The 12,838-nt window shown below is 42.1% G+C and overlaps 1 protein-coding gene across 1 annotated transcript; it reads left to right on the top strand.

The window, feature by feature from the left end:
- Positions 1–1,723: 1,723 nt before the first annotated feature.
- Positions 1,724–10,056, top strand: hand2 (heart and neural crest derivatives expressed 2). The gene is made up of 2 exons (XM_032543246.1): positions 1,724–2,914; positions 8,960–10,056. Exons 1-2 carry the CDS (start codon positions 2,288–2,290, stop codon positions 9,077–9,079), a joined length of 747 nt encoding a protein of 248 aa, XP_032399137.1. The 5' UTR covers positions 1,724–2,287; the 3' UTR covers positions 9,080–10,056.
- Positions 10,057–12,838: the final 2,782 nt, after the last annotated feature.

A 12,838-nucleotide genomic window follows, 5' to 3' on the forward strand; every position in this document is an offset into this window, starting at 1 on the left:
CCATGATCGCATGTATGCTGATTGACATCACCAGTGTTTTACTTTATAAATAGGCTATTATTCTCATTTTTATTTTTTGGGGGTTATAACTATTCTTTTTATTATTATTATTATTATTATTAATATTATTACATTTAAGGCCTGTCTATCTCGTACACATGGACGTATGAAACACATAGTATTCTATAGGTTGCGTCTGGAAGCAGCAATAAATAATTTCAGAACTATAGGCGTCAAATTCACACAGGCCTTTATGAGGCCATCTATGCATGTTGTAAACAAAAAAATGAAAAACGAAAAAAAAAGGTTAGACTTCTTCTTTCTTTATTGTAAAGGAATTTACACAATTGTTGAATAAAGCTATTTAAAGGATTTTTTCATTCTCATAACAAAATGATTTAAAAAAAAAAAAAAAAAGATAATAGGCCTGGTGCAATTTTTCACATTTAGGATCATTTTTCTGTGGTTATCATCAGTGAACATCGGAAATTAGAGCCAAGTGTCCACTGACAATTCTTTAGTGTGTGTGTGTGTGTGTGTGTGTGTGTGTGTGTGTGTGGTGTGTGTGTGTGTGTGTGTGAGAGAGAGAGAGAGAGAGAGAGAGAGAGAGAGAGAGAGAGAGAGAGAGAGAGAGAGAGCTCTTGAAGCAATGAAATAAATGTATTTATTTAAGTCCAGAAAACTGACATGCATTGCACAAGTCCAGGGCTGGCTAGTGTCTGTTTCTGTGGCCTTCACAGAGTGACTATTTGACATCATGTGGACCACTGGTTCCTTCATTAGCTCTGCTAGCTCACGTTAATCCAAACTAAGAACACACAACCAAATGGAAGGCTACCCATCAGAAACACGTAGCCTAGGTCTGTCCAGACGTTTGCTATTGGAAGACATTTTGAATTACATAGGCTACGATTTTTTAGGAGGACTACATACTTCGCATGGCTTCAACAGATGTCATATGCTACCTAATCAATACCGAGAACATGGAATAAATGAAACATTTAAATTGAACATGCATATCAAAATTAATGATGAATGTATTTCCAAACACCAGCTTTGTGCATCCTGGCTTCTCAAGATACACACTTTGTTTGTAAGATTATTTTTTTGGCATTTTATTGGACAGTTTAGGCATGAAAGGGGAGAAAGGGGGAATAACATCGGCAATGCTGCGCAGAGGACTGGACCTGTGCACGTGGAGCGCACGCTCCACCAGGTGAGCTACCCAGGCGCCCCCAGGTAGGTTGCACTTTAAATTATTGTAGACAATGTTATAGGCTATATAGCAACAACAATAAGCGTGTCCTATTTAAAACTGGAACGAAGTGTTACATTTTTTCAGAAAAACGATGTGAACTAAACTAGACCTACATAAATAAATCTGCCTAATTAAAAAAACAGCTTACAGGCTACTAATAGTCTACCGTATGTAGACTATTGCCAAACGTTGCTAGAAACGGCAACAGCGTCATCTCCCTTTATTTCTGACTTTTTAAGCTAATTGTTGCTGTGCATACGTGCGCGTGGCCCTCGCGTGCGCGCGCGCGCGTGTGTGCGAGAGCCAGCAGGTCTATTTAGCAGGCCCATTGACATTAAAGAGAAGTAAACAGAGCCTGCAGACGGGGCCAGATGAGGGGGTGGGGGGGTTCGCCATTGGTTGACAGATGCTCTGAAGTCAGTTTCTCCTCCCCGGTAGTAAAGATGACGTAGTAAATCAGACTCTCTCTCTCTCTCTCTCTCATACAGACAAGCTGGCTTTACCATAGCTCAGTATCAACTAGCCAGTAGTGACCCAGTGCCTGCCCAGACTGGTCCTGCCTTGCCAAACGGCTCTGAGGCTGACAGCTAACTGACTGACAGAGGATAACATGAAGCACAGCGAAAACGAGGAATAGGCTACACACTGTGAGTGAGTTCTCTAAAAAGAAGAAGAGAGAAAAAAAGGAGGGATACACGCTGCTGTGACTTAATAACTAGAGGGAGAGAGAGAGAAACAATGTCTTAGAGGAGGAGGAGTTGTTTGAACAGAACTGAGCGGCCTACAGGGCCACAGGACTAGCCCGGGTGTAGCCTACCGTTGGACCAGGCTAGCTGGGCTGTTTCTGTCGGACACCGCTGTTACTCAAGATGCTAACATCCGCCCTGGACAACCGTTAAACAGGGAAGGCAAGTTACTGCTGCAGCATCCGAGCGCGTGCGTGGTGTGGTGTGTGTGGTGTGTGTGTGGGTGTGTGTGTGTGTGTGTGTGTGTGTGTGTGTGTGTGTGGTGTGTGTGTGTGTGTTCACTATGAGTCTTGTCTCGGGCTTCCCTCACCACCCGGTCATGCACCACCACGACAGCCACCACTACTCCTTGCATGCGGCGGCGGCGGCGGCGGCCGGTCGATGTCACGAGGACACCGGGGCTCCTCCGTACTTCACGAGCTGGCTGATAAGCCACGCGGATATGTCTCCCACAGAGTATAGCCTCGCGCCCGGCTACAGCCCAGAGTACCATGGTAACAGCGGCGGCGGGTCCACAGGCGGCCTGGACCCCCACCATCACCACCACCACCACTACGGACCCGGCAGCTTGGTCCCGGGGGCCGGCGCCATCTCAGTGAACGGAGCCGCGGTCGGCATGCACCCCCATCACACACACCCACGGCCCGTGAAGCGGAGACCCACGGCCAACCGTAAGGAGAGGCGGCGGACCCAGAGCATCAACTCGGCCTTTGCGGAGCTGAGGGAGTGTATCCCCAACGTCCCGGCCGACACTAAGCTGTCCAAGATCAAGACACTGCGGCTGGCCACCAGCTACATCTCCTACCTGATGGACATCCTGGACAAGGACGGACAGCACGGAGACACGCAGGCTTTTAAAGCCGAGCTGAAGAAAACGGAGGCCCGGGAGGAGCGGAGGAAGAGAGAGCCGGTAAGAGCACGACATAGGTCTAGATATGAGCTAAATGAGGCCACCATTTGTAGGCCTACTTTATTTTAATAACAGAAAAGTAAGCTATGTTAAACACCTTTTATTGCTGAAGCTGACTTAAACTAGGCTACATTATTTTCTGGTTTAGTCTAGGCCTACGGTAAACAGAGATAAACTAGTCTAGCTTAATTATAACCTAGTGGGGTATAAACTTGTCTAAACTACTCCAGATTTTGGCAATTGCAGTCGCCTCTTTGAAAAATGAATAATAATAATTATAATAATCATAATTAACATTTAACTGACATGAGTCAGGGGGGGGGATGGTTCATTGTTGCTGTTCTTAAATTGAGTTATTGCACGGAGATGACCGCCTGGAGGTCACAGTAATGCCTTCTCCTCATCAGTTCTAGCTACTGCAGTCAAAAGGCAGCTCTGACGGCAAATCCACTAACAACATGCATGTTGTTTATTGCTATTCATCTTGGGAAAAAAATCAGACCATAAAAAAAGAATGAAAAAGTAAGACAACGTGAGTAAAATGCGCGTGCGTGTTGGTAAAACATTAGAGAATTTATAAAATAGGCCTATGGGCCAGTTTGGACATGCTTATAATCCATACGGAAATGTAGCCTATTTGTTCAAATTCAAAATCTACGGTGCACATAAGAACAAAAAAAGGCGTGAACAAATTGTTAAAAAAAGAAATGACAAGCCTATTAAAATATGAGGCTGCTTTGTGTCAGCTGAATAGGAGTAGGAGCCTGCGCGGCTATGTGGGTCACCGGCCATCAGGCCTTTCCATTTGCGATCTGCAAACGAGCTTATTTTTTAGAGGATTAACGTTATGTTGACCGTTAGATAATTAGATTTTTTTTTTTATTATCTGCGACCGATAGGCGTATACATATTTCTGCATCATTACAAAAATGGCAATAGGCTGAATAAAGTTTAAGCAGGAGCTCAGCGACTGAGATTCACTAAAAAGTCAGGAACATTTTTGCTGATTGGCTATAGATTAATCTCATTTATTGAATAGAAGATGAAGACGGAAGTCTAGGCTCTCAGTGGGCTATTTAAAAAAAAAAAAAAGCAAGAAGATGAGGATACTAACACAAAAAAACAAGGAAATGTAAAGTAGGAAACCGTTATTCTCTAATACTTATTTTTTATATAATCATAAATGGGCCTATGCAAGTAGGGTGAAACTATGGAGACTCTAGCATTACACGCTACCAATGTAGACCGACCTAAAACCATTTAGACCTCCAAAACCATATGATACACACTTTGGTTTTTCATCTTCAGGCCAGAGAGCTAGCACAAACTCAGCTAAAAAAAAGCCAGGCTACACATGAGAGAAAAACGTAAACAGCAACACAGGTTTTCCTGTGCATGAATTACACACACACACACACACACACACACACACATGGATGGAATCTCATAGCCCTATTTATTTGGGGGAGGAATTTACAAAAGCCAGTGAAGCATCTGGGGGGACTGCTGGAGAGAGAGTAAACAGTGACATATAAGTGTGTTTACGCATTTTTATAATTAACATTTGAATACATAAAAAATATATTGTATCCCCATGCAGTTGAACCATATAAACAAAAAGATTTTACACAACAATGGTATGGTCAAATTGACCAAGTCCATATAACAGTGGAGCCGGAAAATTGGTTGCCATCCTCAGACAACGTGGAGCCAGGAGGGGCCGGGTTCAGCCGTGACCCAGCAGTAATATTCCTATCAACACTTGATTCCACTTTATTATACACATTATTTTGGTCCCAGCTCCATGCTACGCTGCCCATGTCCTATTCACAAGCACCCTAAGGATTCATTGTTTGGCACATTCGAGACACTGAAACACGTTTCAACTGTGCTTGTTCGAACACAGTGTTTAGCACCAAATTGCCACTTTATTTATGTTTTATTTCCTTATCCTCTGTGTGATCAAACTGGCTGAAGGTAATAATTTAGGGCAAACAGAATCATCGATTCTATTTTGACAAAACTGCTGCTTATTGTTTTGGAACATCATCACATCTCATCTTATCCGGAGATAACATCGAGCTTCAGTCCAGCAGGGAAATTAAGTGTAGAAGTAAACAATACATGATCATACAGAGCAGGTCAGAATAGGAGAAAATCGAACAGAATAATTATTTCCTGTCTGTTGCCTAACGTGCTGCCTATAGGAAGTGCGGTGCATAATTGAAGCCAGAAAGCACATTTCAAACTGCAGTGACTAATAGAAGGATGTAGTCCTGTTAATAACTCATGTCAACTCTGTCATGAAACTCCAGTCTTGGATTCAAAAACTCACTCCCCCTGCTACAACTGAGACACTACAGTTGAATAAAGATAGGCTATATGTACAGTATGCAAACAGAATTCTTTAGTTTAAAAAAAAAATCCTTTAGAGTTTGCTCCTCAGTGCAGCTAAAGTAAGCACTTAATGTTGCTTATGCTCCTCAGTCTGCTCTTACATTAATGATGAAGTGGTTAACCCGTAAGTGAATTTAAAGTGTATTTAGAGGATGACCTCTAAGCTTGCAAATAAGGGGGGACTTGAGATAATAAACCCAGTCATTTCAGGGACTCTGAGTTTGTATTACGCTGCAAGAGAGAATGTAGATAGGCCAGATCTTTAAATGAAACTACTTTTTTTTTCTTCATCCACACTGTTTTGTTTTGTTGTGTATCACTGATTACAGCTCTGGCCTACCTCAGGCTGGCCCAGTGTGGATGATGATGTTGTTGTACTGCACTGGAATAATCCAATGATCCAGTTTGTGCAAAATCGACTTCATAGAAGAAGGGAGAGGTTGCTGATGCATTTCAACCGAGACACATCAGTTTGATCAGTTTGACTTATTTTAGGCCACAATGTAAATCCATTTTTTAAATTACCAAATATGTGCATGATTAGCTTTACCTGAATTATGTTATCACAGTGCAGTGGCAAACTGATGGCAAATGTACATTTAGATCATTATCTTAAATAGTTCAACGTGCAGCATGATACAAAAATCATTGGCCTTTGGTCACAGACGCATGGTGCTGACTCAATTACGGCACGTCTTTTTATTTTGTTGCAGAGAAACAAACAGTTTTTATTGCTATCTGTCATACTTGTGGCATTGTGGTACAGTCAGTGATATCCATTTTAATGTTGTTAGTGCTGCTTTCCGCAGCCAGACTGGGAACACAGTGATCTGTATCACTTTGAGTGAGATGTAGCCTGCATACTAGAGCCTGAACTAAGAGCACATGGGACTGGAAACTTCACAAATCCTCTAGTTAAGTGAGAATACACATAACAATACACTAACATAATCCCCATTGGGTTAATATAGACATTGAGTACATTAAGCTATATGTATTCATATTTTTTATATTATCAGAAAGCTATAGTACAGGCTGTGAAATGTTAGTTAGAAATAGGCCTAGCTATGACGTTCAATTAGCTGACCATTTTAAATGATTACCAAATGATTACATGACAAATGACAAAAATGATTTGTTCTTACAATGACGTTAGCCTGGGGTTTGCTATTCATAACTGGGACATGTCCAGAATAATAACCAGGATAAACTCAGTGTGTGTAAAATCATAACTGCTTATTCAGATAGGCCTAAGTATTTTATCCACATCCATTATTATTATTATTATTATTATTATTATTATTATTATTATTATTGCTGTTCTCGTCGCTTTTAGTGTTGCTATTTTATAATTTGACATTTTATAAAACTTTGACTTTTTGTTGTGATGAAAGACCGGATCGCGCTGTTCCGGCCGATGGGGCACAGAGACCAGAACACTACACAATCAACACAAGGGGGGTGAACTTGTTGTGTGTGTAGTCGTGTAGGCCTGTATCAATGTGCACATCCTCCTCCAGTTTGCAGTAACAATTGACACGTTCTGCTGGTATTTTATTGGACCTATGGCTTTATTAACGCACCTGGACCGAACCAGGTCGATTTGGGTTAGGGTTCAGGTTGGCCCCCCAGATAAAGAGTTACCATGAAAACACAGATCTGGCCGTTTCAGGTCGTGTATTAAAGCCTATAAGCCCACTTATGCTGCGCACTCTTTTATTTAAGTCCGCATATATACATTTCCAGTACAGACACACTTGGAAATGGCTGCATATTGACAATAAAAATTCCTCAGTGGTGATAAAATATTAAAATCCGTTAGCCTACTTTAAGTAATAGCAACAAAATCCTGCATTTTGAAAACGTAACAAGTCAGGCATTTAAATGTGTCAATAATAGAAGTAAAGGCATAGTGCAGAGAGTTAAATTAGGAATGCGTTCACATGTAGGCGCTGGTTTACTGCAGGAGTTGCGCTTGAGCAATGCTTATGTTTTCTGAGATTATCATGTCTTAGATATTTTATTCCTCACTCTGCAAAAAAAAGACAGGAGCCTATTCTGAAATGCCACTTCAAAGTCGCACCGAGTTCGGATTGGTACTGTGTACAGGACTGGGTGGATGGCTGACGGACTAAAGGGTGTTTACCGAACTCCACAGCGGTCTACCGCTGCGTGGGTCTGGGCTGGACTCGCTAACAGCGAGGCGACATTAGGCTGTCACGCTTTTAGGAAGTTTGATGTAAGGGAAGAATGAGGAGTCGGGCCTGGTGTAAATCCTGGAGATGCTGGATTTCAGAGAGAATAAAGCGACTGAATAAGGAGGACTGACTACATTTAACATTGTTAGCCTGTAGCAGGTCAGTGTCACTGTGTCATCAATCCCAACAACAACAACAACAACAACAACAACAACAACAACCCTCAGTGACGCCACAAAGGCCGTGATGATTTTCACAATGTCAAGATAATAACTCACCGCACCATACATCCATTCTTAAATATTTATAAAGCAAATATTTGCTCATTTCAAACGACTGAAGCTACTTTATAGCATGGGTTTTATCTCATTGTCTTTATTATTATTATTATTATTATATTATTATTATATTATTATTATTATTATTATTATTATTGAAATAACTACTTGGTTGGAATTTTACTCTCCTCCGTGCGTTTGCCTATTTATGGCAAAGTAAATATTTTTTTTAATACGGCATAAAAGCTTGTATTAGGCTACTACTATAATGATTTTCCACCATATGTATATCAATATATTTTCTATTAGGCTAAACAACTTCCGCTGTTGGCAGATGGACGGGCTCGGAAAATAAGAACAATATTTGATGATTGGTTTATCTTGGTCCTGCTCTTTCAACATTAAATCCTTCCGTTCATTTTACACGGTGCACACGATATAAGCGTCCACGTGCACACACATACACACACAAGCAGATTTGAACATTTGATAAAACTATTAAAAAATCTGTATGCTAGACATTCATTCATGATGCTGTCCGAGTGAGACACCAACAGGTTATTCTTCTATTAACTTTAGTATTAATAAGTCTTATGGCTGTCTAAAAGATCTCTGGAAACTGGAGGCCTAGTGTTCTGGAGCAGTAACAAATGAAAGATTAAAACATTATGGACTCTTGCTACGAAGTGTGACATGAAAACCAACTCTCCTAAACGTTCAATAAGCTGTTATTATGAAGAAAAGAAAAAAAACGCATCACATTGCACATTTGAGAACAGTGACAATGACATAAATGTAATGTAAGCATTTCCATGGTGACAAAGGCTGCTGTCAATCGCCTGTCTAGCTTTTTTCAATAGCCCATAATTCAAGATTCAAAAACTTTATCAATCCCACAATCGGGAAATCCACACTGCTGCAGCAGCAAGGGACGGGGGGGAGGGGGGGGGAGTACAAGACACAGATTAACAAACACAAATAAATATAACTAAAGAGAATAAATAGGAAAGTAGTCAAATGGATCGCACAGTCACATGTGTTACTGCAGGGCTCAGTCCTGGTGGGAGTGGGTTTTGTCCATGTGGTCTACCGGGAGCAGGGCTGATTGTAGTCTATTAAAACATAGATCAATATGGATATCATAAATAACAAGAAACGTTATGTGTCTACAGGTGGAGATCCCTAAGGCAACATCGTCATCATCGTCATCCTCCTCGTCAGCGGGCGATAAGAAGAGTAAAGGACGGACAGGATGGCCTCAACATGTCTGGGCCCTGGAACTCAAACAGTAGCCCCCCCCCCCCCCCCCCCCCCCCCCTCCCTCGCTCCATCCTGAGAGCTGATAGCACCCTTTCCCTCCTCCAGCTCAGCCCGCGACGAGAGTGATGATGGGACATTAATGACGAACTGTAATGGCAGTCGATCATCATCATGTCTCTGGAGCGCGAGGCTGTTACCTTTCCACAGACCGTAGCTCCGTTCACCTCACCGTGGTGAGACACCGAGTAAAGTTACTATAGTTGGAGTTTGTCATAAAACATAACTTCAGATTTATAACTCCCCCATCGTTCATCACGCGGTTTGGTTCCGTGTCGGGGTTGGTCCCCCGGGTTGGTGATGGGATATGTAGTCTATGCTGAATTAAAAAGGGGTCTAAAGCTCTAGGTTGGGTTCTACCAGATGTGTACGCTTCCACTGAGAAAAGTAGCTTTACACCACTGCTGGATTTGAACGGAGTGCGGCGGAGTCTCTCTTCCTGTCGAGAAAAAGGGTTGGGGACAGGCGGAACTATTTTCTCTCTCTCTCTCTCTCTCTCTCTCTCTCTCTCTCTTCAAAACACCCCCCACGCCACCACCACCAACACACACACACACACCACACAACACCCCACACACACACACACACCGTGTTCCCTGCTTTATTTAACGGAACATATTTATGTGCAATGCAGCCGTTAGAAGGACCCAAACAGCCATTCCGCTTACTGATTTCGGACATTTACTGAGTAGGCTACCTTTGATCTAACGACAAACTGTATGTGAAGCTCGCTCTCCCTCTCTCTCTCTCTCTCTCTCTCTCTCTCTCTCTCTCTCTCTCTCTTTCTCTCTCTTTTCTCTCGCAATTTTTTGGTTGTAAATGTACTGACGTCACAACGATGACGAAGTGTCCATGTTGTGGTGTGAAAATGTGGTGGGAGTCTAAATAATGTTTTATGTTGGTTGTAAACAGTGTCATGAATTCAATAAACCACCGCCTGGTTACATGGTAACTGACGCAAACTGCGCTGATTTCTTACTTCCACTTGGTCAAACAGCATTCTCCTGCTAGTGCTAATTGATTCAGGTTTGAGGATGAAGTAACGAGGCACTGTATCCACTGTAGGGGGAAAACACATTAAAGTTCCTTAAAGTCCTGTGTTGTTCAGCGTGTGAGTAGAGCTCCCTATTTCAAAGGGGAAAAGAAGCCTAATAACTAAACATAACCTAAAAATCATTTTCAATTTCATGTCATGACCTAAACTGAGCCAGGACATAATAAAGGACTTTTGGACATGGACGGAAAATAACTGATAGTCTGCATCAGTGTCACATGTACATTTAAGTCATGCAACAGACATCATTTATGTTGTGGTGTAATATAATTCATTTTACAATTTTTTTTTCTTTACCTGCTCAAGATTTCTGTATTTACATTTTTTTAAAGGCCACTTTTTTGAGTATTTCAATTTTAGATATATTTACAAATATAATTTAAGAGCTTGCTTTATTGACATAAATATGTTTAATTTCTAATATAATGATTGTTTTTCTCAACTTACAAGCCTAAAAAAAGAGGGTTTTACTTCTGTGTTTACAACTATTAATAGACTACACAAACCTTTAACAGCAACATGAATAACTCTTTGTTATCTAGTGTTAAAAGCCCTGCCAGTTCATTTAAGAGCAGGTCCCGTTCCTGTGCCATGTTTAAATTTAAATTACAGACTGGGTCTTTGTTTCTGACTCCATATTTGTAACCGAGTGTGTCGCAGTTTAAAGAAGTCGTCAGGTTGATGTCTTTATATGCAGGGAAACATATAAACATAAAATGGCATTTAAAGGATTTTTTGAAATGTCTTAGGGTTTTTTGGCCCTGCTAGACACAGCTTTGCATGGAGTGCATGAGGTAACCACAAGCGCAAGGACGCTTTAACATCATAAAAATATAAGGTCAAATATTCCAACCATAGCCCAACCCTAACTGTTTAAAGTAAGCTTGCATCGGGAGTTGCAGACATTTCCTGGTTCCTGTTTTATGCATGCATTTTTTTAATACAGTGGAGGATTACAACAAGCATTTCACTTTTTTGCCCATTGCAGTAAGTAGTTGTAGATAGGTTGGGGATTTAAGAAACCTGTTTGAATCTCTGGGCGCATGTGTCACTTGTCTCATTGGACTCGATTGTAAGCATCTGTGTCTTTAGTGTTAGGAATGATGGGAAAAGTACAAAAGACTTCTTATATTATGTAGAACGTAATAAAAGCTTATTTTGTAGAGACAGACCTAGCTAAACATGCACAAACTACTGCACGTTAGTCTATTTTCAAGCAGAGGCAGACCTAGGACCTTTTCTATAGACCAGTATAGGCCAAGGAGCCATACTTTACACAGCAGACCCCGGTATTAAGCTGGGGGTCTAGGAGCCATACTTTACACAGCAGACCCCAGTAATTAGCGGGGGGTCTAGGAGCCATACTTTACACATCAGACCCCAGTATTAAGCTGGGGGTCTAGGAGCCATACTTTACACAGCAGACCCCAGTATTAAGCTGGGGTTCTAGGTGCCATACTTTATACAGCAGACCCCAGTATTAAGCTGGGGGTCTAGGAGCCATACTTCACTCAGCAGACCTCGGTATTAAGCTAGGGGTCTGGGAGCCATACTTTACACAGCAGACCCCGGTATTTAGCTGGGGGTCTAGGAGCCATTCTTTACACAGCAGAGCCCAGTATTAAGCTGGGGGTCTAGGAGCCATACTTTACACAGCAGACCCCAGTATTAAGCTGGGGGTCTAGGAGCCATACTTTACACATCAGACCCCAGTATTAAGCTGGGGGTCTAGGAGCCATACTTTACACAGCAGACCCCAGTATTAAGCTGGGGGTCTAGGAGCCATACTTTACACATCAGACCCCAGTATTAAGCTGGGGGTCTAGGAGCCATACTTTACACAGCAGACCCCAGTATTAAGCTGGGGGTCTAGGAGCCATACTTTACACAGCAGACCCCAGTATTAAGCTGGGGGTCTAGGAGCCATACTTCACTCAGCAGACCTCGGTATTAAGCTAGGGGTCTAGGAGCCATACTTTACACAGCAGACCCCAGTATTAAGCTGGGGGTCTAGGAGCCATACTTTACACAGCAGACCCCGGTATTTAGCTGGTGGTCTAGGAGCCATACTTTACACAGCAGACCCCAGTATTAAGCTGGGGTTCTAGGAGCCATACTTTATACAGCGGACTCCAGTATTAAGCTGGGGGTCTAGGAGCCATACTTTACACAGCAGACTTCAGTATTAAGCTGGGGGTCTGGGCTCTGGGGATCCACACCCAGGAAAATTTGAGTAATTCATCAGGTTGTCCTCATGAACAGTACAGCTACAAACAACAGCTACAAAGAAGAATGCACTGTTATTCATATGAATTCCTCCCATTTATTTCCTGTGAGCCCCACATGATGTTTGCTGTATAAGGCAGCACCCTCTGCTGTCCGTAGTAATTATGACCGCAGCAGAAATACAGGACTTTATTTGAGTACTTAAGGGGAAATATTGGACATTCATTTAAGTAAGGGGACCAGTGTTTTGCAGGAACCAAAAACATTTATTGTAATTAAAATCAGTCATTTTGCTACGGTCACAACCATCACTGTGACCTTTACCCAGCACAGTTTGGTACCTGTCCAGACGGTCCACACCCAGATTGATTGATTGATTGTGCGAGCAGCTCATTTTTGTCCTTTTGGCCCTGTGGCCCCGCCCCTGTAGCATTCTTGCCAAAGCGTCATTAGT

This window comes from Etheostoma spectabile, chromosome 2 (assembly GCF_008692095.1).
Source record: "Etheostoma spectabile isolate EspeVRDwgs_2016 chromosome 2, UIUC_Espe_1.0, whole genome shotgun sequence".
NCBI classification, from domain to species: domain Eukaryota; kingdom Metazoa; phylum Chordata; class Actinopteri; order Perciformes; family Percidae; genus Etheostoma; species Etheostoma spectabile.

What these genes read in the sequence shown, in the direction of transcription:
- hand2 (XM_032543246.1), top strand. Translation starts at nt 2,288, where the DNA reads ATGAGTCTTGTCTCGGGCTTCCCTCACCACCCGGTCATGCACCACCAC. An exon ending in AGCGGAGGAAGAGAGAGCCG is followed by an intron (nt 2,915 to 8,959) that starts GTAAGAGCACGA and finishes ATGTGTCTACAG; the next exon opens with GTGGAGATCCCTAAGGCAAC.